Source organism: Rhodamnia argentea, chromosome 3 (genome assembly GCF_020921035.1).
Source record: "Rhodamnia argentea isolate NSW1041297 chromosome 3, ASM2092103v1, whole genome shotgun sequence".
In the NCBI taxonomy this organism is placed as follows: domain Eukaryota; kingdom Viridiplantae; phylum Streptophyta; class Magnoliopsida; order Myrtales; family Myrtaceae; genus Rhodamnia; species Rhodamnia argentea.
In genome coordinates, this window is record NC_063152.1 from 7,351,042 (window position 1) to 7,374,955 (window position 23,914).

Sequence of the window (23,914 nt, forward strand, 5' to 3'; positions counted from 1 at the left end):
ATCAAATTGTGGTGTTGCTAAATAAGATGAATGATACTCATGAAAACTTGGAAGATTCTGGGACGACGATCTTGCAGGCCAGTGACTTTCCGTTTGTGCATATTGCAGGAACCCCTTGTGCAAATAACTGGGAGGTGTACAAATTGAAGGTAACTCATGATATCCTGAGTCCTATTCCGATCATGTCAATTCACTATTTAAGACATTGATGAAAAAAAAAAAAAAAAACTAGCATATTGTGGATCTGGTTCTTTTTCGAGTTTTAAGAAGTGGCTCTGGTTGGACCGGGAACCAGAACTGTCCAGTCTGGTTTCCTAGCACAAATAGTGTTGGTCAAGAACTGGTGGTACTGACCCTGTTTGACCGGTAACCAGGTCTACCTGTCAACTGATACCTTGTCAACTAGTCTAGACCAGTTCTGGGCCTTAAGAGAATTTGGAGTAGTGTTGGGTTGGGATTTGGAAGTCCAACCTCTTGTGACTAACAAGCGTGTCAACCATTTGCTTTGTTGTCTTCTTGCTTCAATTTCAGGTGGATAATTTATTTATTGACCGTATTTTCCTAATATATTAGAAAACAGAACAGGTTGCTAGTAAGATGACATCAAGCGCGTGTAATGTTTTAAGATGCTATGGTATTTGCCGACTCACTGGGCTTCTTTTGCTCCCTTGCAGACTCACTGTGCTTCTCTTGTTCTGAGCGCGTGTCATATAATATATGCAGAGTATTCTATCAGATGACATCACATGCAATCGTTTCAATCAGTCGAACTGTTACAGCACGGTTCTGAAGATTTTTTCTTTTAGCTTCTCACCATTTCCCTTCGCAGTTTTGGATGTCTGGAAACTTATTGTTGCCCATACTTTTCCCTTTGTGTATCAATGTTCGATAGACTTGCCAGTGTCGGTAACAAATTTATCTCGTTGGCTGGGTGGTGGAACTGGATTAATACTGTCCATGCTCCTTACTACATTTCCACTTAGAACCTACTCTTCAGTTTAAATGGGACTGGCATAGGTACATTGCGCCTCTTTAGCGGACCACTTGATGTTTGTTCCTACAGATTGAAGAAGTACAAAAGTATGCTCGAAAGAAGAATATTTTTTCAGTCCAAGAAGTAAAATACTGAAGCATTAAATTTTCCCCTAAATGGTTCAAACCAATTGAGAGGACAAAGTGCGAAAGGGGTGAATCTATAGTGGCCATTACAAAAGGAATAATCATCCTCTTATGGTTGGTGCATAGCAGTCTGAGTTACTGACTGAGAACCGCTATGTACAAGTTCATGATGATGGATACTATCGTGGTCTCTAGAATAGCAAGATACTTTAGAGCATTCATAGTATACATGCATGCCATAGCCTCTTTAGGCACACAAAGGCTTGCTTCCCGCCTGTGTTTCAGCATAATGCACGTATTGTATTTTACTTTTACCAAAAAAGGTATCTCAACATCAACGTTTTTTATGCCCACATATTCAGGGAACAGCGGTCTGAAATCAAGTTGATGTTTTCTTGGCAACAGCGAGTAAAGTCGTGGCTTGTGTTTCAGATGCGAGAAAGTGGGCCCTGGTCTATAAACTGGACGAGGATGAAGATGAAATCTCTGATTCAGAATGACCGTCTGTTCAAGAATTTGCGGTGGTTATGCTCGTGTTGCTTCCGTGGGAGGACCTCTAATACTCGAAGTTGCAGACATGAATGTGAGAAGCAATGCATGTGGGGGCTTTCTGACTGAAGCTCTTCGACCCACCCTTCTTGGAAAGTCTTAATCTATACCTGCCATGTGCCTTTTCTGCTAGGCGGGCATTTGTCGAAGAGAAAGATGGAGTAAAAGGTAACTATTTGTCTGTTAACTCAGATAGAATCGACCGAAAGATGCTGAGTCATGGCTTCTATCTGTTGCTGTCTTCATGGTATTGCTGCAAGCTCTGAGACCTCCTCAAGAATGCCAAGCTTTTGCTTCATCTGTATGTATTTATCATTTTCATGTGTAAGAGAACCAAATGTTTGGTTTATATTTGTTTATACTTCGGATTGAATTGTTCACGTAGTGCACTCGACTAACGAATTTTGCATTTGAATGTTGAAATCTCTCACCTGAGATTGACTCAGCAACTCCACATGTCATTGTTAAGTGATGCATCCGATCCGATGTACAAAACACATTCTTGTGTGGAACATGCATGAGTGGCTGATATATGATTTCAAGGTGGCAATAAAGAACACAGGCTGTATTCTAATCTCATAGATTTGGAATCCTCAACTAAATGGTAGGTTTACGATCACGAGATTATGTCTACAATATTGTTAATTGAGTTTCATATCCTTAAATAAAGAGTATCATGTCATGATGATAGCTTTTTGTGAACTTTAGCTGAATTTCCGCTAAAACTAATTAAATCCTCCGCGTTATTTATTTCCCTTCCAAATCTTCCCGTCTTCAATGTATTCTTCCCTGATGCAAGTGCAGAAAGAGTGACGTCGAACGTTAATCATAAGATGGGATAATCACTTTACCAACAAAATAAATGATTGTCATCAGGTCCGCTGCAAGTGCAATCCCCATATAAAATTTTCAATTAGACGAGCTATTTTAGACAAGCTCATTTTGAAGAAATTGCAGTTAAAAGTTTCGAGGACCGAGAAAACAAGAAGAGGAGGCCAGGAAAACAAGTACAATATCGAAAGATCTAAAGTGGGCAATCAAGCTGTTCTATACGAATAAGTAATTAATATGCCCTCAATCGGTGGTTCATCTACCTGCACAATTCTGACACCACTCTTCCTGATGAAGAAACCCCACTGCATCACTCCCTTCATCTTGAGCCAGGCATGAACACCTTTGCTGGCACCTCTAACAAAACCTTCATCACATGATGGGTTTTTACTGAGCACACTAGCCGGCCAGTTCTTCAAACTATCATCTGAAAAGGTCAATTGTGCGTTTTCCATCACGTGATAGCCTTCAGGAAGAGGAGATGTATTTTTAGATTGCAAGCTTGATTTTGAGGCACGGGGTGGTTCAGAAGGGAGAACATTCTCAGTTACTAAAGCTTCCGGACCAACTGGAGCAGGCAAAGATTGGGGTGAGATTTTTCAACTTGTCCTTCAAAGATTTCGAGTTGGAAAGGAGCTTGAGCCTTTCTTCTGCATCGAACAAGAAAAGGTCTCGCCATTGAACTCCCTCACATCAGTTACAAAAGGCCTTTTTTTCACGATGGCATCTCCATGCTCCTGGAAGAAGAAAACACTCAGCGCATTGGTCAAGCTGGACTAATGGAAAGCAATAGTTTCTCTTTTATGGGATCGCAAGTAAAAGCAATGTTGCATTCCAAGGGACGTTGTCCGAACTGCATCTTCCTGTTCCTCGACATCACGGACGTTGTCCGAACCTGCATTTTGTCGAAGCAGTGGCGATCCGTCTGGATCGCTGCCCCGGTCCTCGTCTTCTTCTCCTTTTCCCCCGGCAGGACACCCAGTTCGCCGATAACCTCTCGAGGCCTCTACGCGTCGCCTCGGGTCAGGAAGTTCCGTCTCAACATTGAATTTTTTCGACCATTGGATGCCTACTCTCAGTCCGTGGCTTCATTTTGCTGTCGAATGCCGTGTCGAGGATTCTTCTGTCAATGTGGATACGAGATCGTGCGAGCGCAGTTCCGCTGCTCCTTTATGGATGCTCTTCGTTGGTGAACCTGTATTTGAGGATATGTAGCTTCTATTTAGTAGGCGGTCACCGATTAGATGATGCATGAGACCTTGAAGGATAGCCCTGTTCTTGAGTACCTTAGGTTGGAAGAATGCCGCGGTTTGAAGCAAAACATCAAAGCTTACTTTGAGGGAAATTGTGGTCGATCCCTGCTTTTGGTATGCAATTGACAAGATTTTCCCGTTGGAGATTTCGGGTCCTGTTTCACTGTCGTTGAGTTTGAGAGGATGTTTCGGTATGATGAGGCAGATGGTATTGAAGCCTCATCCTTGATTGAAGCTGAGTTGAACTTTTTTTTTTTTTTTTGAGAGGTGAGGATTTCAGAAGGCCAACTGATTGTTCTGTTCAAAATTGGTTCGAGTCTTAGTGCAATTCAGCCTGGTTGAGGGAACTTCTTCAGAAGCCGCAGAACGCGATTATGCTTTTGATTTGTAATCGGGTCATTCGGGGTGAGCAAATTGTTTTCTATTTCATATTTAATCAATTTATGGATAGTTACTGTTTCCTCTTCCTGGAGTTGAGGAAGTTCATCCTAAATTTTATCACAGTGGAATCTGGTTTACATCGTTTGCTACTCTGCCTGATGTCTACTGGTGCAAATAGACGTTGTGCCTTCAGAATAATTATCAAAAGACCACAGAAAAACCAGGTGGCGTAGGGTCGGTCTATATCCTGCTCAGTTGTGCATCTGCATAATCATGATTCCAACAGGTCATGACAAATTGTTAATGGAAAGTAGTTGTTTCCCGTTTATCTAAGTACTTAAAAAGAAGTTGTTGACTAGAATGAATGTGTAAACTCTGTTATTTCAAAATTTGAAAGCTTGAGCATCACTCAATTTGTCATTTAGATGGGAATCGAAAAACGTCTCATATCGTATGCTTGCTGGGATTTTGTAATCTGTATTTGGAAAGAAGAGTACATTATCTTATTCCTATTCTTATATGTTGCCTCTTTATTGTTGGATGTGCTCAGGCCTATCACTTGCAGCAAAGGTTGAAGATGTGCCATTTTTGCTTCCAGGTTGCAAGTCTCTGACTCTCCATGCAAGCGATTTTTCAAAGTTGGGATTTTCCTGGTATAGCAAAGCTGCTAGCAATTCACCTAACGTAGAGAAGGTACCAATAAAATGTTGATTCCTTTGACTACATTAGGTGAACTTGCTAGCTCCCGTGTTTCATTGATTCATGTACTTTTGGTAAATCTAAAAATCATCTGGAACTCAAAATCCAAAGAACTCGTCTGTTCTAGAGTGACCAAAATGTGTGGCCCTTCATTTGTCTTCTTCATCTTCAGAAATTGCGGAAGTGAATAGTCTCGAGACAAACGAGGCACTTTTGGAACTCTTAGTAGCTTTATTATGCTGTGTGAGTTCAGCGAAGCATCATAGCTTTTGCTTTCCTAGTCCACGATAAAAGGCATGAGCTAATGCTACCACTATATGCAAATGGCATTTCATGAATAGCTTTGGGAACAATGAGAAGCCTTCAATTGATGGGGAGAGATGAAATAGGAGGCATAATTCATCTCTGCTGTACTTCTTTTCGGTTGATATCTTAGCCGGAGAATTAGGAATATTCAGTTTATCATAATAGGGGTGATTGATGTCCATGATGATTATTGTTCATAGAGACTACTGTTCAATCGTGTAAAATGTCTAAGTTCATCGAATTTCAAAAGAAGTTAGTTTTGATATCCATTTGCAGATCAAGTGTGACTTAGCGTTTCGGAATATTGATGAGGAGGAATATTGCCATCTGAAGCTGTTCGTGGGTTTGGCTCAACAACTAAAGAGGGTTGAGATTGTTGGGTTAGATGCTGATTGTCTAGAACTAAAATCTGTGCTTTTCCTGGTGAAGTTTTTGCTAGGTGATGCACTAATGCTGGACCAGTTGGTTCTCGAAGCTAGAAGGCATGAATCGAAAGAGAAGCTAGTTGGTTCTCTGCCTCCCAAGAGCTTTTAAGAATGCTAATTGAGTTTGGAAGGATTTCAGCAGAACAAGCAAAAAAGCAAGAAGACTTAGGAACTGCACGATAACACTTCTGCTTCTGAATTTCTCTCCCATAAGTCAATCTGGCAGGGAAATTCGTTTGGTAAAAACCTTGCCGAAATAAAAATCTGTTTGGTAAAAAATTGATTTCTGGTATGATTTTTAACTTCTAATAGTATTTTCAACTTTTGCCAAGGTTTTGGGCCAACTTTAAGAAGTAAAAAAATTTTACTTCTCCGCTTTAGAATCACTTTTTTTTATCACACTAACCTCCGCCCGCCCACCTCCGCCGGCCGTCGACCGCCGACAGTAGGCCGCCCATCGCCCTGCCCTCGGTAGTCGACCGCCCGCCACCGCCCAACCCCCCATCGTCGCCCGCCGCCGTCAGCCGCCGAAGATTTTGTTAATAATATTTCAAAAGTAGAAATTTTCAAGTATTACCAAACGAATTTTTCTGATCAAAAGTCAATCAGTAACAAAAGTAAAAAAATCTAACTTCTATTTTTAAGGAGAAGTAGAGAAATCAACTTCCGGTCAGAAGTTGATTTACGGTAGAGAAGTGTTACTATGCGCACCATTAGCGATCTGTTCAAAGTATGGATGAGGATAAACATGGAAACAAATCATGTTCGCCGGTTTTTTTTTTTTTTTTGGGCCAAAGTTCACCGCTTGACTAGAGAATGATTTTCTATGTTCAAGTTTGATATGCATTTATCACAAATTGGAGAGTAAAGAAATCGACGCGCACAAAGGGATTGGATTTTGGGTGTTGATGGCAAACGACATGGTTGAGTATTTCTATCCAGCCAGGTGTGTTGGAGCTTGGTTGGTGATGGCAACTGGCTCAATTGAGTTCGAGCTTGACCCGTCATCTCGGCATTGAACCATGCGTGAATGTTTTTTCCCATAAGGTACCGATTCGAGTAATTCATCAGCATTTTTTTTTAATTCAAAATTAAATGAGGATGATCAGATTGTTTCTTCGAAATTACATTTCAATAACTAATTAATCACAGTCGCATCAATGTAATGTCCTTCAGCCTTCATGGGCCCGAAAGGGCGATTCCGGGCGTTACTTGACAAGGCTATATAGTTATAAAGTCCGGCCCGGCCCATTTTCTCAATTTGGTATGGCCCGCCCATCAAGCCAATGAGTCCGACTCCACTCGTGAGCTTAAATCTCTCTCTTCCTTATTTCCTCTCCCGCCCGTTCCTCCGCTTCCGCAATTTTTCACCGCGAGTTCTCACTTTCCACAGTGGACCTCCTTCCTCTCTTGCATTTTCCTTGCTCCTCGCGATTTGTTCCAGTAGTTGGTGCTTGCGGAGCTTTCTAGCAATGGAACCCCACGAAGGGTCGCGGCATGTGCTCCCGTTTCAGCTTCGATTCGATTGCTCCGATTCGGTTTCGTGAGGTTTGCTCGATGATTTCCGTTTGGTAGGTGAAGATGGTGGAGTGGAATCCGGAGTAGGATTTGCTGGCGATGGTCACGGAGGACTCGAAAGTGGTGCCTTCATGGCTTCAATTGGCTGGGGCTGTGGACAATCTCTCCTGGTAATATAAATGAGAAGGTGACGTCGAAACTAAGGAGTTGGTCTTTTACACAGAAACGAAGAGTCAATGATGGTGATGCGAGTGGAAATCTAGAGATGACTTAGTTGCAAGTAAAGAATTCCAAGCTGGTTTTATTTGAATTAAGGGATTTCATTTATAGGCGCAGTAGATTCTTATCATCTTCTCGACCAGGTTGTTGCCTTGGGAGATTTTTTTTCCATTACCTACACGACTGTCATCTACACCGACCGTTAGTGTACCATACTCCTGTATGGCCATCTTGTTGCCCTTCATTGTGAATTAGTTGAAGTGTCCATGAAATTGCACAACATGATCGGAGGGGATGCCATTTATGCTAGATGGACTAGCTATGTCAGATCCAGAAATGCTTGATGCCCACTTGGAAGTTCGCAGGTTTAGCCCCTGCAGAATACCATCTAAATGTGATCAGGCATCTAAAAAGATCTTCTTAGATTTCTAATGGTGACGCTCACAATGTAATTGTACTGCTGACCGCTCTTCTTTTACTGATTGAGCATTCTTTTATCGTCTGAGCATGCCTTGCAAGGAGCGATTTAATGGATACGGAGATGTAGACTATAGGTGGAAAGTTTCTCACATTTTGTGTTACTTGAAGTTTAATTTATTTTCTTCTCACTACAGAAGGGCATTTCGTCACATCATTTTGCTGATGGGGAGTTTAACTTTTGAATAGGATATATCTCAAGCTATGATGCGTACTTGTATGACAATCTAGTCAAGAGGGACGGAGGGAGGAATTGGAGAAAGCAAATAGACTTAATCTTTTGGTAATTGAATTTCGTAAGAGCTTAGGATTAGATGTCTAGCCTTGGTAGTTCTTGCTGTCTATTCTCACTGGATTTAGAGAGGAGATTTTTCTCCAGAAACATCTGAATGCTTCGCTCGTCACATTATCTTCTGGATGTGGAGAATGTTTTGAGTGCACTATAGTATTTGAGCCAATCCTTGAATGGTTTCTCCATTCTGTTAAGATCCTAAGTTACACTTGTAATCCTCGCCTGAAGTAAGCTTTCGTGCATCCACTCCAACTTGAGGTTCCATAGTTGAACAACTAGATTTATTTTTTGATTCAGATATTGAATTGGAGCCTGCCAACAAGATATGGATTCCCTTGCTTTAGATGACCAACTAGCCCAAAGAAATCCCATATCAAGTGACCGATATCCTTCTCAGTTATTTTGTATACTTATGATGTTTTGCGTCACTTCACAAATTTTGATTAACTTTTTGTCAGTTAATGTGTGTGCTCTTCATTCCTCTTCTTATGTTGATTTTATTGGGAACAAATTATTTCTCTCTCTCTCTCTCTCTCTCTCTCTCTCTCTCTCTCTTTCTTTGTGTTCTTTTTTGTTTATAATGAACTCACTTTCTTTGCACATTTCAATGTGTGTCGTGAATACTGGCTCTTCTTAATCATTCTCATCTACTCCAGGTAAATGTATAACATCATTATGCTGGTGTCCTGATGGCAAGGTTGTTGTCTCGGGACTTGAAGACGGTACGGTTTTACTGCATGATTTCGAAGTAAGTTTTTTATGTTGTTACTTGAACGTTACCCTCACTATTTCTCAACTAGAAATTCCTCCTACAACAGTTGTTTATCATCAGAATATTTTCTTTTCTCTAATTTTTATTGGGAGAGATTCTGAATTGCTCAAAATCTGTATGATGCAATGCAAACAGCAAATTTTCTCACCGAACATTCAGCTGCTAATAGAGATGGCAATCCATTTTTTTTTGGTCATGTCTGTCAATGTTAAGTTAACAATGGATTGCTAGATAGGTCAATCTGACTTGGATAAAATTATCAACAAATTTTTTAGAAAACTTGATTTGAACATCTGTTAAATATGGTAATAAATTACAAGAGATGAATAACCTGTTTGACTAATTAGATTGAATTCAATGGGTCATACAGTATGAATATTTTCATCAATGTCAAACTAGTTTGAAAAGAAACTAGCCATAAGCTTACAAAACTAGCCGTATAAGCTTACAAAATCTAATTATGCTTGTGGGTGACTCTTAAATGATAGGATTTGTATGTGCCTCAATTATGCATGTGGGAGGAAAAGTTTATAAATAACTGGTTATGTTTTTATCAAGCTATATAGCTGCTTTCTCATGAGTAGAATGGCTGAGAACTTGGCTGAGGCTTCTGCCATTCTGTTTCTTTGAGATTTCTAGCAGTATATTACTAATCCTTCGCTTCATAGATTAAATTTTGTTGAGAAGAGATTTTGTTTGTACATATGAATGTTATCTTACCAAAGTAGCTGTCTTTATGGAACTATGGATATGCGGTGTGCTGCTTTGGATATGCTAGTGCTTGCGGCAGTTATGCACACTGTGGTATAATCATTTCTAACATGGTATAAATATTAAGCAGAATGGAAAACTGTTAAGAAGCTGGAAGTCCCATATGGCAGCTGTGGTGTGTCTCAACTTGGAGGAGGATGCTCCAGTGAATAGAGTACGCATCTTTGAACTTAAAAGTTGATACGACTTTGTCATCTTTATGACCGATAGTGCATATCTTATGGCTCACACTTAGTTATTTTAGTCTGGTTTTCTTAAATACTTTTTTTTCCAAACTTAAAGGGTCCCGAGTAAGAATCTTTACCACTAGATTACTAGAAAGAACGTCGAAGACTTCAATCTCCATAACTCTCAGCAACGATGATGCGACGTGATTTTGAAAGAATAAGACTAGTTGATCGACCAAGAGGAGAAAGTTTGTGGATCAGTCGAGAAGAAGGATCCCTTATACCAACCTAGAAATAATTCCATATTTCCTGTCGTCCTCCCTTTTAATCGGCTTTTGGGAGGGACGACTAATTCAGCACATAAGTCCTGTCTTCCACACGGGAAATAGTTCTGTATTCCTATCTTGCTGTCATCCTCCTTTTCAATCAGCTATTGGGAGGGATGGCTAATTCCGCACGTATTTCCCATCTAGTTAACGAGACCCGCATGAACAAAAAAAAATAGAAAAAAAATAAGAGGAAGGTTTCCAGACAACATCACTCTATTAATCGAGAGCTTTGTATACATTGATGTATTATGAGCACTGTCCGGAAAATATATTGGGTACTCAAGTAATGTCAGACAGGAAATACGGCGTATATTATACACGACTCTACTCATTGCTGGTCAAGTGTGCAACTTGGACCGGACGAGTCTCCCTTTTTCTCTCTCTCCCCCCTCTTTTCATCATCTCCCACAAATTCATGTCACAATCTCGTCCCAAGACTCTCTCTCTCCACTTTTCATCTTGCCAACATGTGGTTGAAATTTTGACAGACCTTATCTATTATCTTTGGATTCTCCTGTGCAATGATATTTCAGCAACGACTCTAAGCGTGTGGTAGCTTGACAAGTTTTTGACTTATTGCTGCCATTATGGTTGCCAACTGGTGCCGAAATTAAATCAAACTTGAAAGCAAAAATCAAGGGCAGAGTCAGATCAAAGCCGAAATGCATCGTCTCATCTTTGGGCATTCTTTCGTTGAGCTCGCGGCAGTGATCCTTCTCCTGGGGCTAGCGTTCTATTTCCTCAATAAGAAGAAAGCTAGTGTGCATGGAAATACAGAAGATGCTGATACGGGCACATCTGGTTCGTTGACTACACCGAAAAAAACTAATTCCGGTGGATCTAGTTCATCTCCGACAGAAACTAGCAACATTGGATCTAGTTCGTCTCCAGCGACCGATACTTCCGTAGGATCTAGTTCGTCTCCGACAGGAACTAAGTCCATTGCATCTAGCTCATCTCTGACAGAAGCTAACAATGGTGCATCTAGTTCGTTAGCTGCTTCGACTGGAAACTGCTACGAGGTGTTCTTGAGCTTCAGAGGCCCAGATACTCGAAAAGGCTTTACCGATCACCTCTACAATGGGCTCCTCGATGCCGGAATTGACGTTTTCAGAGACGACGATGAGCTCCCCCAAGGCGAGAACATCAGACCAGAGCTTTTGGCAGCTATCACGAACAGTAAAATCCTGATCCCCATTCTCTCTGTGAATTATGGCACAAGCAGTTGGTGCCTGGATGAACTAGTTAACATAATAGATTGCAAAAATAATAACGGGCAGATAGTTTTGCCTATATTCTATAAAGTGAAACCAGCTGACGTGGGACATCAAATCGGGAGTTTTGGAGAAGCATTTCATAAGCGTGAGAGTCGTTTGCTTGAGAGGCGTTTCGACCCGACGATTCTGAAGAAATGGAAGCAAGCACTCCTTGAAGTCAGCACCTTGAAAGGATACAAAGCCGCGGGGTAAATTTCTCACCAAAACATTCTCTCCTTTCTTTTAATATGTGTGGGTGTTTACTGGTTATTCTCTTTTTCAGTTTTTTGATTTAATGTTATTGACCAATCTAATTATAGATTTTATTATCATGATCCCGTTCGCTTGAATAATAAGATTTTTTTAATGTACTTTTAATCTTATATCCAAAGATTTTGTAACATTGCGCCAATTTTTTTCTTCTTTATAGTGTACTCTACATTGATCTCCATCACAAATTTTCTAATTACATATTTATTTGAGATTAAATAGTACATCTTATTGGTGATTTATATTTAAAGCTCATAACATCATAATATACCGTGCATAGTGATTGTCAAAGCCTTAATTCTTTGTCTTGCCAAGTTACATTTATTAAATCATTAATGTCGTTGATTAGTTGCTATTAAAGTTTTTCTCAGAATAAATGTTTCATTTGTTATATATGATGATTGTAAATATGAAAAAAGAAAAAAACGATTATTTTTATTATATGTTTGTTTGAATAATTTTCAATGCATTTTCCTATCTTCAACAAGTAATTTCTATCTCATGCACCTGCATATATTGAAGCAGCGTTCTTATTTTTGGTAATAATTATTCTTCTACTTCCTTATAAACTGAATCATAGAACATAGATACTAAAAAGTAAAATAAAATAAAATAAAGTATAACCTATTATTATCTCTAGAGGAATGAAAACTCATAAGAGCACCAATCTAGAAGGATGCTAAATTCAAAACACGAGCAGAAACTTGCAAGTGCGTAGAATTGTGCAAATGAGGAGAAATCCCTTCAATGACATTCAGGTAGTTCACAATATCGCACTCTAAACGACTTTTCGGATTGGTATTGCAGGACCTGAAATCATCTTGCATCAAAAGTTATGACTTGTTTATTGATTGATGGCTAATTCTCAGTAGCTGGCTCATTGGATTTTTGCTTATTCGGACGCTCTCCAAAATTTTCAAAATCACATCCACATCCCTAATATGTTTAATAAACAAGAAGTTAAAAATTCGGTTCAAATCCTTAATATATACAATATCCAACATTCGTACGCGATGTCCTCAAGTCTCTTATGGCTTAATAAATTATGTCGAAGTAACAGTGGAATGGGGCACGCCATGTAAAGCAACCACCAGCTTTTCCCACTTTAATTTTAGCATATATGATAATATATGGGGACATGACAAAATCGATTGCCTAAGTTTTCCAATCTATCCCTAGATTTATTTATTATTGTGGTCTCCATAGGTAAACAATATAAATTATTGTTGCCTCATATTTGAACTCGTCATATTTGATAGGTATGAAGCAAAGTTGGTGAACTCGGTTGTCCGAAAAGTGTTGAGCGAACTGAAGAAAAAGTTTGAGTTGGTTGTTTCTGAGAATTTGGTCGGAATTGATAGTCATGTGAAGAATGTTTTGGAATTTGTGGAGAACAAATCTCATGCCACCCTATTTGTTGGCATCCATGGAATGGGAGGCATTGGTAAGACTACTCTTGCTAAAGCCATCTACAACAAGCTCTCCAATCAATTTGAGCATCGTAGCTTCATTGCTGATATAAGGGAATCATGGAAGCGTAATGGCATACATTACTTACAGAATCAATTAATCTATGATATATTGAAGCGAGAAAATGAAGTTCGTAATGATGATGAAGGGACTAAGTTCATCTCCTCAAAGTTTAAAGATAAAAGGGTCCTCATTCTTCTTGATGATGTGGACAATATTATTCAGTTGAAGTGTTTGGTTGGTAATCGTGATTGGTTTTCTTCGGGAAGTAGGATCATTATTACTACCATAAATGAGAGGATTCTTGAAGAAGTTGGGGTGGACTACACCTACGACCATAAGGAAATGGATAAAGATCAATCTTTGCTCCTATTTAGCAAACATGCGTTTCGAAAGGACTCTCCTCCCAGGGAACTTAAGGACCTTACTTGTGAAGTTGTATCCAAAACTGGAGGACTTCCTTTGTCCCTTGTGGTTTTAGGTTCATTATTGTGCGGAAAAAAGTTAGCATTCTGGAGAGGTACAATGGAAAAGTTAATAAAAGTGCCTCCTAAGGAAGTGCGAGAGAAGTTAAGGATAAGTTATGAAGCATTAGACTATGAATAAAAACAAATATTTTTGGATATTGCTTGCTTTTTCATTGGCACTGACAGAAGAATTGCATCCTATATGTGGGAAGCTTGTCGGTTCTTCCCTGCGGAGGGAATTGAAGTATTGAGAATCATGTCATTTATAAAAATTGGAGATGATCATGAGTTTCGAATGCATGATCAATTGAGAGATTTTGGTAGGGAAATAGTTCGTGAGGAAAACCAGCGGGAGCCTCGTAACCGTAGCAGGTTATGGGATTTCGAGGAAGTCCAAAAAGTGCTAAAGGAAAATAAGGTAACGGTTTGGTTTCTTTTGCTCACTTAGTCCATGTTCTACTGTTGGAGTAATGTTGGTCCACTACTTAGTGCTTGCTCTAGTGAATAGAGAACCTTCGACTATTATTTGCCCTCGAATGTTTCATTGATGAAATTAGAAAGTACGGAGGTTGCTCTCTCTTAGTAAGTATTGTAGTGTTATCTGAGATTTTCCTTAAAGTGAATATTACGAAAGTATCTCCAAGAATGAGATACTTTCAATTTTTCTAGATAAATTATAGAGGTATTCAATTTTGGAAAGACCTTAAATTTCTGTAATTGCTTCATTTACTTTTTTGATACATGCAATAAATAAATTAACTATGCTACTGTAAACCATAACTACTTACAATATATAAAGTATAATCCATAGAATTTTAATAGGATTAACGATGCCCACATTTCTCATGAAATTGTAGTCATTATCGCATAATGGAGAATGGAAGGGTTACTTATTTTGTGTAGTATTGCGTTAGGAATTGCATTTACCAATATTAATAGGACAAGGACTCATTTATAACTTACGACAATAAATTAGGAACAGAAATTTCTTATATATAATATGTGTACATATATAACATCAACGTATTTTATGCAATGACCATTAAAAAGAGAAATGTTTTGCTTTTTCGTAGTAAAAAATCCAAGACATAAATAATCAAATTCTATTTTTGTCGTAGATGCCGAAGGCTAGGCTTTAATGGTCAAGTACAAAAGTTTGGGCTTATTTTCGGCATTTGGCCAAACTCTAGCTATCGATTTTTGGTGGTGAAAAATGTTACACACCACACAAAGAAATCTTGGAGATAGAGAAAGGTATCTTGATATTTTGAGAGGGAAGTTTATGTGGGAAATGACTAATCTTAGTAGATAACTTCTGTTGAAGATCTCTTTCTTTTCTTTTTTTTTTAGTAGTTACTCTTTCTTGGATTCCTTTTAAGTGTCGAGATCTAATTATGTCCCAAATTATCAGGGGAAAGTGTCCAAAAAGTTTTAAACCTATTGCATTGGTGTCAATTTAGTCCTAAACTTTTTTTTGTGCCAATTCAGTCCAAAACCTTTTACATTGAAGTCAATTCAATCATAAACCTTTTATTAGTTCCATTTGAGTTCTAAACCTTTTGGATTGATGTCAATTCAGTCCTAAGATTTTTTTGTATTTGTGCAAATCGAGTCAATCTGGTCAATTTTGACCCAAAATTGCTAATGTGGACGTCAATTGCCCTACGTGGACTTTTGTTTAAATGTTACTTATTATTTTTAATAATTGTCACTAATTTTTAATATTTTTTAAAATTATTTAAAAATATTAAAAATAATATTAAAAAAATCCACGTCAGCGCTGGACGTTCCACGTAGGACAACCGACGTCCACGTCTACGATTTTCGACTAAAATTGACCGAATTGATTCAATTTGTACAAATGCAAAAAATCTTAGGACTAAATTGGCACCAATCCAAAAGGTTTAGGACTTGTTTGGCACCAATAAAAATTTTAGAGCTGAATTGGTACCGGTGTAAAATGTTTAGGACTGAATTGGCACAAAAAAAAAGGTTTAAGACTGAATTGGTACCAATGCAATAGGTTTGTGACTTTTTGACACTTTTCCCCAAATTATCATGTCGTCCGCCTATGAGTATCCATGAAATCTTGTACAACATTGTGACTTACAACAACCAAATATCTGGTTTGGAGAAATCCATGTATAGGTGAATATATATATTTTGGTGTGAATGCTTACAACGCATTTGGTTCTCAGGGATAGGATAACTATTCTATTTTCAATCTATTCAAGAGGAAGCAATTATTCCTTCTTTTTCGTTCAGAAATGGGTTAGAAATTACTATTCTCTCGCAAATCAGGAATAGTTATTTCTGGGGGGCCAAGGAAAAGCTATTCCATATAGGGTTGTAGCCAAAAATAGCCTCAGCATTTACATTTCAAAAATGCTTTGCACTTTCAACAATTAATTTTTTTCTATGTACGTCAAAGTTATTAGGGTCTATTTACTATATCTGTTATACTTGAGTAACTCAGTTATTTATGATTATGATTATATCAAATTTTAATCCATAGTTAAACTAAGATTTATGATAAAATGTTTAGTTTTAGAGATTTATAATATAACTGAGAAGTTATATATGGTTTTGAATATATCAAATTGTAATCCGTAGTTAAACTAAGATTCATGATAAAATAATACGTTGTAGAGTATATTAATATAGCTAAAAGTATTGTCTTAGCTATTTATAAGTTGAAAATAATTAATTAACAATATTTCTAGTTACTATTAGGAAAATAATAGATGCATAGTATCTTAATATAACTACTATCACAATATTCAGTTTCTTGTAATTAGTTATCACTCCAATGGGAAATAAGAGTATATGTTAGTTTTTGTATTAATAGCGTAAGTAGCACAGTACAGTAATATATAAGAAATTAATATAAAAATTGCAGAAAAGTTATATTTCTAGTAAAGTAGATTTTGAAAGATTTTATTCTGTATGTGCCATTACATCATAGTTCTTTTTAAGATCCGAATGCTTATGGCCGAATTTCAAAATGGAAGTTGACATCCTTCACTTTGTTAGCGTTAATAAATATTAAATGCTGCTTATTGTCGTAAAAAGAGAATCATATCTTCACATTAGTAGTCTTTTGAACACATTAATGCACGTCAATAGCAATATGAACAAAATTGTAGTACACCACTTTAGTTGGATATAGTACTGATGAACATTGGTTCTTGCTTATAGGGAACAGAAAAGATTGAGGCGATTATTCTGAGTGAAGGCAGCTCAAAAGTCTCCGGCAAAACAGCTGAGCAACATGGTGATGTTTACACAGAAAAACAATTCAAGAATTTGACGAGTCTAAGGTTCCTTCACATTAAGAGGGCACATCTCAGTGGAGATTTTAAGGACTCAATTGAGGGGTTAAGATGGCTTCGATGGCAAAAATGTCCCATGAATTTTGAAGTAAATAATTTCCATGTTAAGGAATTAGTTGTACTCGAACTGTCAAAAAGCGAGATAAATGAGAAATGGAAAGGATGGAGTTCTTTCACGGTAAGAACAAGTCTTTTTTTCCCTCCTTTTATGCTTTCTTTTGAATCATAATTGCTCTAGACTAATCCCTTGACCATCATTTTTTTTTACCAGGTGGCAAAGAAGCTCAAGTTTCTCGACCTTACAAGTTGTCTGTCCTTGGAAAACACGCACTTCCTCTCAGCTTTTAAGAATTTAGAGGTTCTGATCCTCAATAGTTGTTGGGGACTGCAGCAAATTGACTCTTCAATTGGAGACATGAAGGCCCTCCTTCGCTTGGAGCTGATCGGCTGTGACAACCTCATGGAGATTCCAGCAGAAATCGGTAAATTAAAAGCACTGGAGCAACTCCTTCTAGAAGATACTCAAAAACTTTCTGCATTACCGGACAGCATAGATTCTTTGCAGAATCTAGAAACTCTAAATATTTCTGGCAGTGGCATAAAAGAATTACCCAACGGTATTGGGAGGCTGAGAAAGCTCCGACATTTAGATGCTTCAAGGTGCAATAAACTGGAAGGGGTAATGCTAGAAAGTATAGGGTCTTTGGAGAATCTAGAAATTCTCAATGTTTCTGAAACCAGCATGAAAGAATTACCCATAGGTATTGGGAGGCTGAGAAAGCTCCGAGAGTTACATCCTTCAAGTTGCAGAAATCTGAAAGGGGAAATGTCAGAAAGCATGTGCAATCTTTCATCCCTACAACGCCTTGATTTTCTTGGCTGTATGGAGCTCCAATCACCGCCGGAGCTTCCTTCCAACTTAACATATTTGGGTGTCACCTGTCAAAGTCGCAAATTGCCTTCACTTTCCCACCTAACCCATCTCAAGGAACTACGGGTGAGTGAATGCAAATTTCTCGAGTGCATCCAAGAGCTTCCATCAGCACTATTAAAGACTTGAGAATGCTCCCAATGGACAGATGTTGAACAATTAAAATTATCGCAATCCCTAAACGCTCCCTTCAAGTTGGAAATCTTGGAAATCCGTCACTGTGAATCCATTGAAACACTGGACGTTTCACAGTTTATCCATCTAAGGACATTCTACGCTGGATATTGCAAGAATCTACTTGAGGTTCGAAGTCGTAACAAATTGAAATATTTGGAAAGCTTGATTGTTGCATGCTGTGATTCAATTGAACGGTTGGACCTTCCGAATTTCGAGAGCTTGAAGATACTGGATGCTCGTGACTGTGATAACTTAGTCGAAATTCAAGGTCTCGATAGGTTGGAGATCTTGGAAAGCCTGCATATCGCTTGTTGCACTTCAATTGAAAGGCTAGACCTTCCAAAATCTGGGAAGTTGAAGAAATTAGAAGCTGGAGGCTGCGAAAACTTAGCTGAAATTCAAGGCCTCAATAGGTTGAACTTTTTGGAAAAGCTAAATATCGAAGGGTGCACTTCAATTGAAAGGCTAGACCTTCCAAAATCGGGGAGGCTGAAGAAATTAGAAGCTGGACTTTGCAAAAACTTAGCTGAAATTCAAGGCCTTGACAGGTTGGAGTGTTTGGACATGCTAAATATCAAAGGATGCACTTCAATTGAAAAGCTAAACCTTCCAAAATCCAGGTGGCTGAAGAAATTAGAAGCTGGAAGCTGCGAAAATTTGGCTGAAATTCAAGGCCTCGATATGTTGGAGTTTTTGGAAAGGCTAAATATCGAAGGGTGCACTTCAATCGAAATGCTAAACCTTCCGAACTGCGGGAGGCTGGAGAAATTAGAAGCTGGAGGCTGGGAAAACTTAGCTGAAATTCAAGGCCTTGATATGTTGGAGTTTCTGGAAATACTAAATATCGATGGGTGCACTTCAATTGAAAGGCTAGACCTTCCAAAATCTGGCAGGCTGAAGAAATTAGAAGCTGGAGGCTGCGATAACTTAGCTGAAATTCGAGGTCTTGATAGGTTGAAGTTTTTGGAAATACTAAACATCGAAGGGTGCAATTCAATTGAAAGGACAGACCTTCCAAAATCCGGGAGGCTAAAGAAATTAGAAGCAGGAGGCTGCGAAAGCTTGGTGGAAATTCAAGGCCTTGATATGTTGGAGTTTTTAGAAATGCTAAAAATGGAAGGGTGCACTTCAATTAAAAGGCTAGACCTTCCAAATTCTGGGAGGATGAAGAAATTAGAAGCTGGAGGCTGCGGAAACTTGACTGAAATTCATGACCTTGCTAGGTTGGAGTTTTTGGAAATGCTAATTATTGAAGGATGCACTTCAATTGAAAGGTTAGACCTTCCAAAATCCAGGAGGCTGGAGAAATTAAGAGCTGGAGGCTGCGAAAACTTAGCTGAAATTCAAGGCCTCGATAGGTTGGAGTTTTTGGAAATGCTAAATATCGAAGGGTGTACTTCAATTGAAAGGCTAGACCTTCCAAAATCTGGGAGGCTGAAGAAATTAGAAGCTGGTGGCTGCGGAAACTTAACTGAAATTCAAGACCTCGCTAGGTTGGATTGTTTGGAAATGCTAAATATCGAAGGGTGCACTTCAATCGAAAGGCTAGACCTTCCAAAATCTGGGAGGTTGCAGAAATTAGAAGCTGGAGGTTGTGAAAACTTAGCTGAAATTCAAGGCCTTGATAGGTTGGAGTTTTTGGAAATGCTAAATATCGAAGGGTGCACTTCAATTGAAAGGCTAGACCTTCCAAAATCCGGTAGGCTGAAGAAATTAGAAGCTAGAGTTTGCAAAAACTTAGTTGAAATTCAAGGCCTCGATAGGTTAAAGTTTTTGGAAATGCTAAATATCGAAAGGTGCACTTCAATTGTATGGCTAGACCTTTCAAAATCCCGGAGGCTAAAGAAATTAGGAGCTGGAGACTGCAAAAACTTAGCTGAAATTCAAGGCCTCAATAGGTTGAAGTTTTTGGAAATGCTAAACATCGAAGGGTGCACTTCAATTGAAAGGCTAGACCTTCCAAAATCCGGGAGACTGAAGAAATTAGAAGCTGGAAACTGCGAAAACTTAGTTGAAATTCATGGTCTCGATAGGCTGGAGTTCTTGGAAAGCCTGAATATCGCTAGGTGCACTTCAATTAAAAGGCTGCTCCTTCCAAAATCCGGGAGTCTGAAGACATTATATGCTGGTTCATGCAAGGAATTAGCCGAAATTCAAGGCCTCAATGGGTTGGAGTTTTTGGAAGTGCTATGTATCGAAGGATGCACGTCTGTTGAAAGGCTAGAACTTCCAAAATCCGGCAGGTTGAAGATATTAGAAGCTGGAGGCTGCGAAAACTTAGCTGAAATTCAAGGCCTCGATAGGTTGGAGTTTTTGGAACAACTGAGTATCATTGGATGCAAGTCACTTCAAACAATTCCAGAATTATCTGGGACGCGGATTTATCCAAATTAAGAGAAGAAGCCCTTTGCATATCAAGGAACAGTTCTAACAAAGGTACATAAAGCAGGTAAGTTAACTTTGCTCGTTTGAGATCTACCGCCCAATTTTTATTTGTATTTCCTGTAATGATCCTGTCATTATATTTCCTGGTTGAGAGTGTCGTCATTTTTTCTTACTTGAATTCAAGGAATCCGGGGAGATGTTCATGGAAGTTAATGTGTGCTTTGGCAAAATGATTCTGATTATCATGCCATTAACAGAAATAGATGAAAAGGCTTTCTAAGCGCATCATTTGTCATTAGTCTTCGGGTAAGATCCTTCATCCTATGCAGAAAAATAAAGACTCTCGACGTTTGATTGATTCTGGAATGCTGGAAGTACTGAATAGAAACTGATGTATACAATATTTGATAGCACGACAAAAGTCATTGTATAGGTCGAGAAATGCTAAATGAAGGACCCTACATGGGGTCCTTCTTATGTGAGGTTTTAGTTTGCTCTGCGCTCACCATGCAGCTCATTACTGCGTGTTTCAGGTACACTTGAGAATGAATTTACCATGCAAAAGGAGTATGTTGAGAGGAAATCCCTTAGTATGCTTACGCTACTGACTTGGGACAAATTTTGTCCAGCAGTATAGTACACTTCACATTTTCAGACGGTCTGCATTAGCTAATAAAAGTAATCACATCGGTCTAGAAATGCTAAATGCAAGAACAGGCCCTTCTCCTAGTGGTGTGGTCATGAATGAACTAGCAAACGGGCCATAAGCGAAAACGTCGTTGAATTGGAGGTTGGTGCCTTAGGGGATTTTTTCCCTAACTTAACCGAGAGTCATCTAGACCAATATGAAGTGTACCATACTGCTGTATTTCGATCTCGTTTCCCTTCTGGGTATACAATTTAAAGTGTCCATGAAAATTAAGAACTTGAATTGGAGGGGATGTCATCTATGCTAGATGGACTAGCCATGTCAGATGCAGAAATGCTTGATGCCCACATGGAGTTGGTAGGTTTAGGCCCTGCATAATAACGTCTCGATGCTGTCAGGCATCTATATAATTTTCCTTAGACTTCTAATGCCGACTCTCACAATGTAATGCACTTCTGGCTCCTCTTCTTCCTCTTTTTTACTGATTGAGCGATCCCTACAGGGAGATATTTAATGTATACTAGATTGTAGAGTATAGGCTGGAAAGTTTCTCACTTCTTGTACTACTAGAGTTAATTTATCTTGTTCTGATTACAGAGCAGCATTTTGTCACATCATTTTTAATTAATCAAGTTCGCAGGTGGGAGTTTAACTTACTTGTTAATAGGATATCTCAAGCAATGCTCCATACTTGTATGACAATCTGGTCAAGAGGGATGGAGTTACGAATTGGAGAAAGCGCAGAGACTAGGAGTGTAGGGGGAGCTGCATCCAAGTATGTTAAGTTGTTATATGAGTTTTATCTCTTGGTAATTCAAATGTGCAAGAGTTTAGGATTAGATGCCTAGATTTGCCAGTTCTTGCTATTTATTCCCACCTAAAAAATTTAGAGAGGAGGTATTTTTTCTCCAGAAACATCTGAATGCTTACGCAGCATATTGTCTTCTGGATTTGGAGAACATGTCGATTGCACTTTAGTAATTGAGCCAACCCTGGAATGGTTTCTGTTGAGATCCTAAGTTGTAGGTACTAGCACACTTGTGATCCTTGCCTGAAGTAAGCTTTCATGGATCCACTTTACCTCGAGGTTCCAAAGCGGAACGACAAGGTTCATTTTTGGATTGAGATAAGATTGGAGACTGCCAAAAAGATATAGATTCCCAACACTTTAGATTACCTACTAGCCAAACAAATCCCATATTGAGTGACCTATATCCCCGTCGGTTATCTGGTACTGTTATGACGCTTTGCCTCACTTCACAAATTTTGATTAACATTTTCTGGTTACTGTGAAGAAATTATTCAGTTTTTCTCTCTCTCTCTCTCTCTCTCTCTCTCTCTCTCTCTCTCTCGTTTTTTTGGTTGTCTCATCGACCCACTTTCCCTTGCACATTCATTGTGTATGATTCGTCAATACTGGCTTCTCATAATTATTCTAATCTACTCCAGGTAAATGTATCACATCATTATGCTGGTGCGTCCTGATGGCAAGATTGTTGTCTTGGGCCTTGAAGATGATGCAGTTTCACTGCATGATGTAGAAGTAAGTTTTCCATGCTATTGCTGTAATGTTACCCTCATTACTTCTCAACAAGAAATTCCTCCTGCAAGAATCCTTTATCATCAGAATGTGTTCTCCTCTGATCTCCCTTGTGGAATATTCTGAATTGCTCAAAAGCTGCATGATGCAATGCAAACAGCAAGCTTGCTGAATGAACATTAAGTTAAGATGTTTCTGAAATCCTTAAAGTCTAGCCAACTGGTTTGATATAACGGCTGATGAATCGGACGGTTGTATTTTAGGTCAGTACAGTAGCTGATTCCCGTATGGAGGGTCGGTTGGAGTCTTTATTCAGAGAGAGTATTTTGTGATTCAGGTTTGAAACTTCATGCTAAATTGGAAGCAATTCGATGCTTGCCTGCTAAATTTTTCGGGGTTGATAAAGAACTTAAGAGGTTCTTGCTATGGGAAGCTGCTGTCAGAGTTGGCTTGGAATGGGTATATCCCCTGCGGCTTTCCGGTCCAGATTCAAAGGCTTTTGTCGGAATTGGCTTAAATTCCAACACGTTGTTCGTGAGATCGAGAGCTAGGAGTTGATCAGTTCCATTCATCAAAGACTTTTCTCTCGTTTCTCCAATCGTGGTTGGGATTTCTTGCTTCATATGGAGTAATTCCATTTTCGCAGTAATGAAGTATTGTCGTATTATTGACGTTGAGCCTCTAATGTATAACTAGAGAAGAACCTTTGTATATCTAGTGAAAGTTTTTTAGTGGTCTGTGATTTTTTTTTCCCGCATTGTTTTTTTCACTTAAAAATCTTGGTGTTGTTGCCTTGTCTCTTTAACATTTCAGCATTATATTTGCTTATTTTAAGGTTGTATTGCTGGAATATACTGCTATTGTTGCTGGGGTGAACTCTATTTTGGCCAGTTTAGTTTTGGGGACGAAATTTATTCTTGATTGGGTTAGTTCTTGGTGAATTGTTGCATGGTTCTCCCCAACAAGATTGTCGTTGGAACTAGAGTTGAAATTGTTCTTGGTGAGAAACTGTGTGCTTCTGTTTCGAATATTGAAGCTCGCTTAATGTAGCTTTAACTTTGTAACAAAGAGCCAGCTTTCACAAAAGGAAAAATGACACAAATGATCCATAAACTTTAACCCAATATGCAATGTCGTCCTCGGATTTTTAATTTGTTCAGTGTGATATTTGAATTATTAGTAAATATTCAATCTAGTCCCTAGGCTATACGAAAATGTTCCAGGTCATTCTTCTTAATTCAAGTCTAATGAAATCCATTGATGTTGCTTCCAATCCTTTAAATTTGAACGATGAAAAAAAAAAAAAGATAGTTACCCAAGTAATATATA

At 38.7% G+C, this 23,914-nt stretch overlaps 2 protein-coding genes and 1 long non-coding RNA gene across 6 annotated transcripts in view; all 3 read left to right on the top strand.

The window, feature by feature from the left end:
- LOC115730827 (disease resistance protein L6-like) overlaps window positions 1-23,914 on the top strand; it is a 106,938-nt gene that overhangs the window by 9,196 nt on the left and 73,828 nt on the right. The window lies entirely within an intron of this gene.
- On the top strand, window positions 1,514-22,836 carry LOC115733370. 2 transcript variants are annotated; one of them, XR_007197878.1, is made up of 3 exons: window positions 1,514-1,836; window positions 21,713-21,820; window positions 22,495-22,836. It is a non-coding gene; the product is annotated as an uncharacterized LOC115733370 (long non-coding RNA). The 2 variants fall into 2 exon arrangements; XR_007197879.1 differs by lacking the exon at window positions 1,514-1,836 and adding an exon at window positions 21,175-21,186.
- On the top strand, window positions 10,735-18,001 carry LOC115733209 (disease resistance protein RPV1-like). Of its 3 annotated transcripts, XM_048276475.1 has the most exons (4): window positions 11,364-11,573; window positions 12,894-13,989; window positions 16,770-17,081; window positions 17,175-18,001. In XM_048276475.1, exons 2-4 carry the CDS (start codon window positions 13,774-13,776, stop codon window positions 17,961-17,963), a joined length of 1,317 nt encoding a protein of 438 aa, XP_048132432.1. In that variant the 5' UTR covers window positions 11,364-11,573; window positions 12,894-13,773; the 3' UTR covers window positions 17,964-18,001. The 3 variants fall into 3 exon arrangements, with proteins under 3 accessions (XP_048132431.1, XP_030519736.2, XP_048132432.1); XM_048276474.1 differs by lacking the exons at window positions 16,770-17,081; window positions 17,175-18,001 and adding an exon at window positions 10,735-10,967 and having other exon boundaries at window positions 11,118-11,573; window positions 12,894-13,768; XM_030663876.2 differs by lacking the exons at window positions 16,770-17,081; window positions 17,175-18,001 and having other exon boundaries at window positions 10,735-11,573; window positions 12,894-13,768.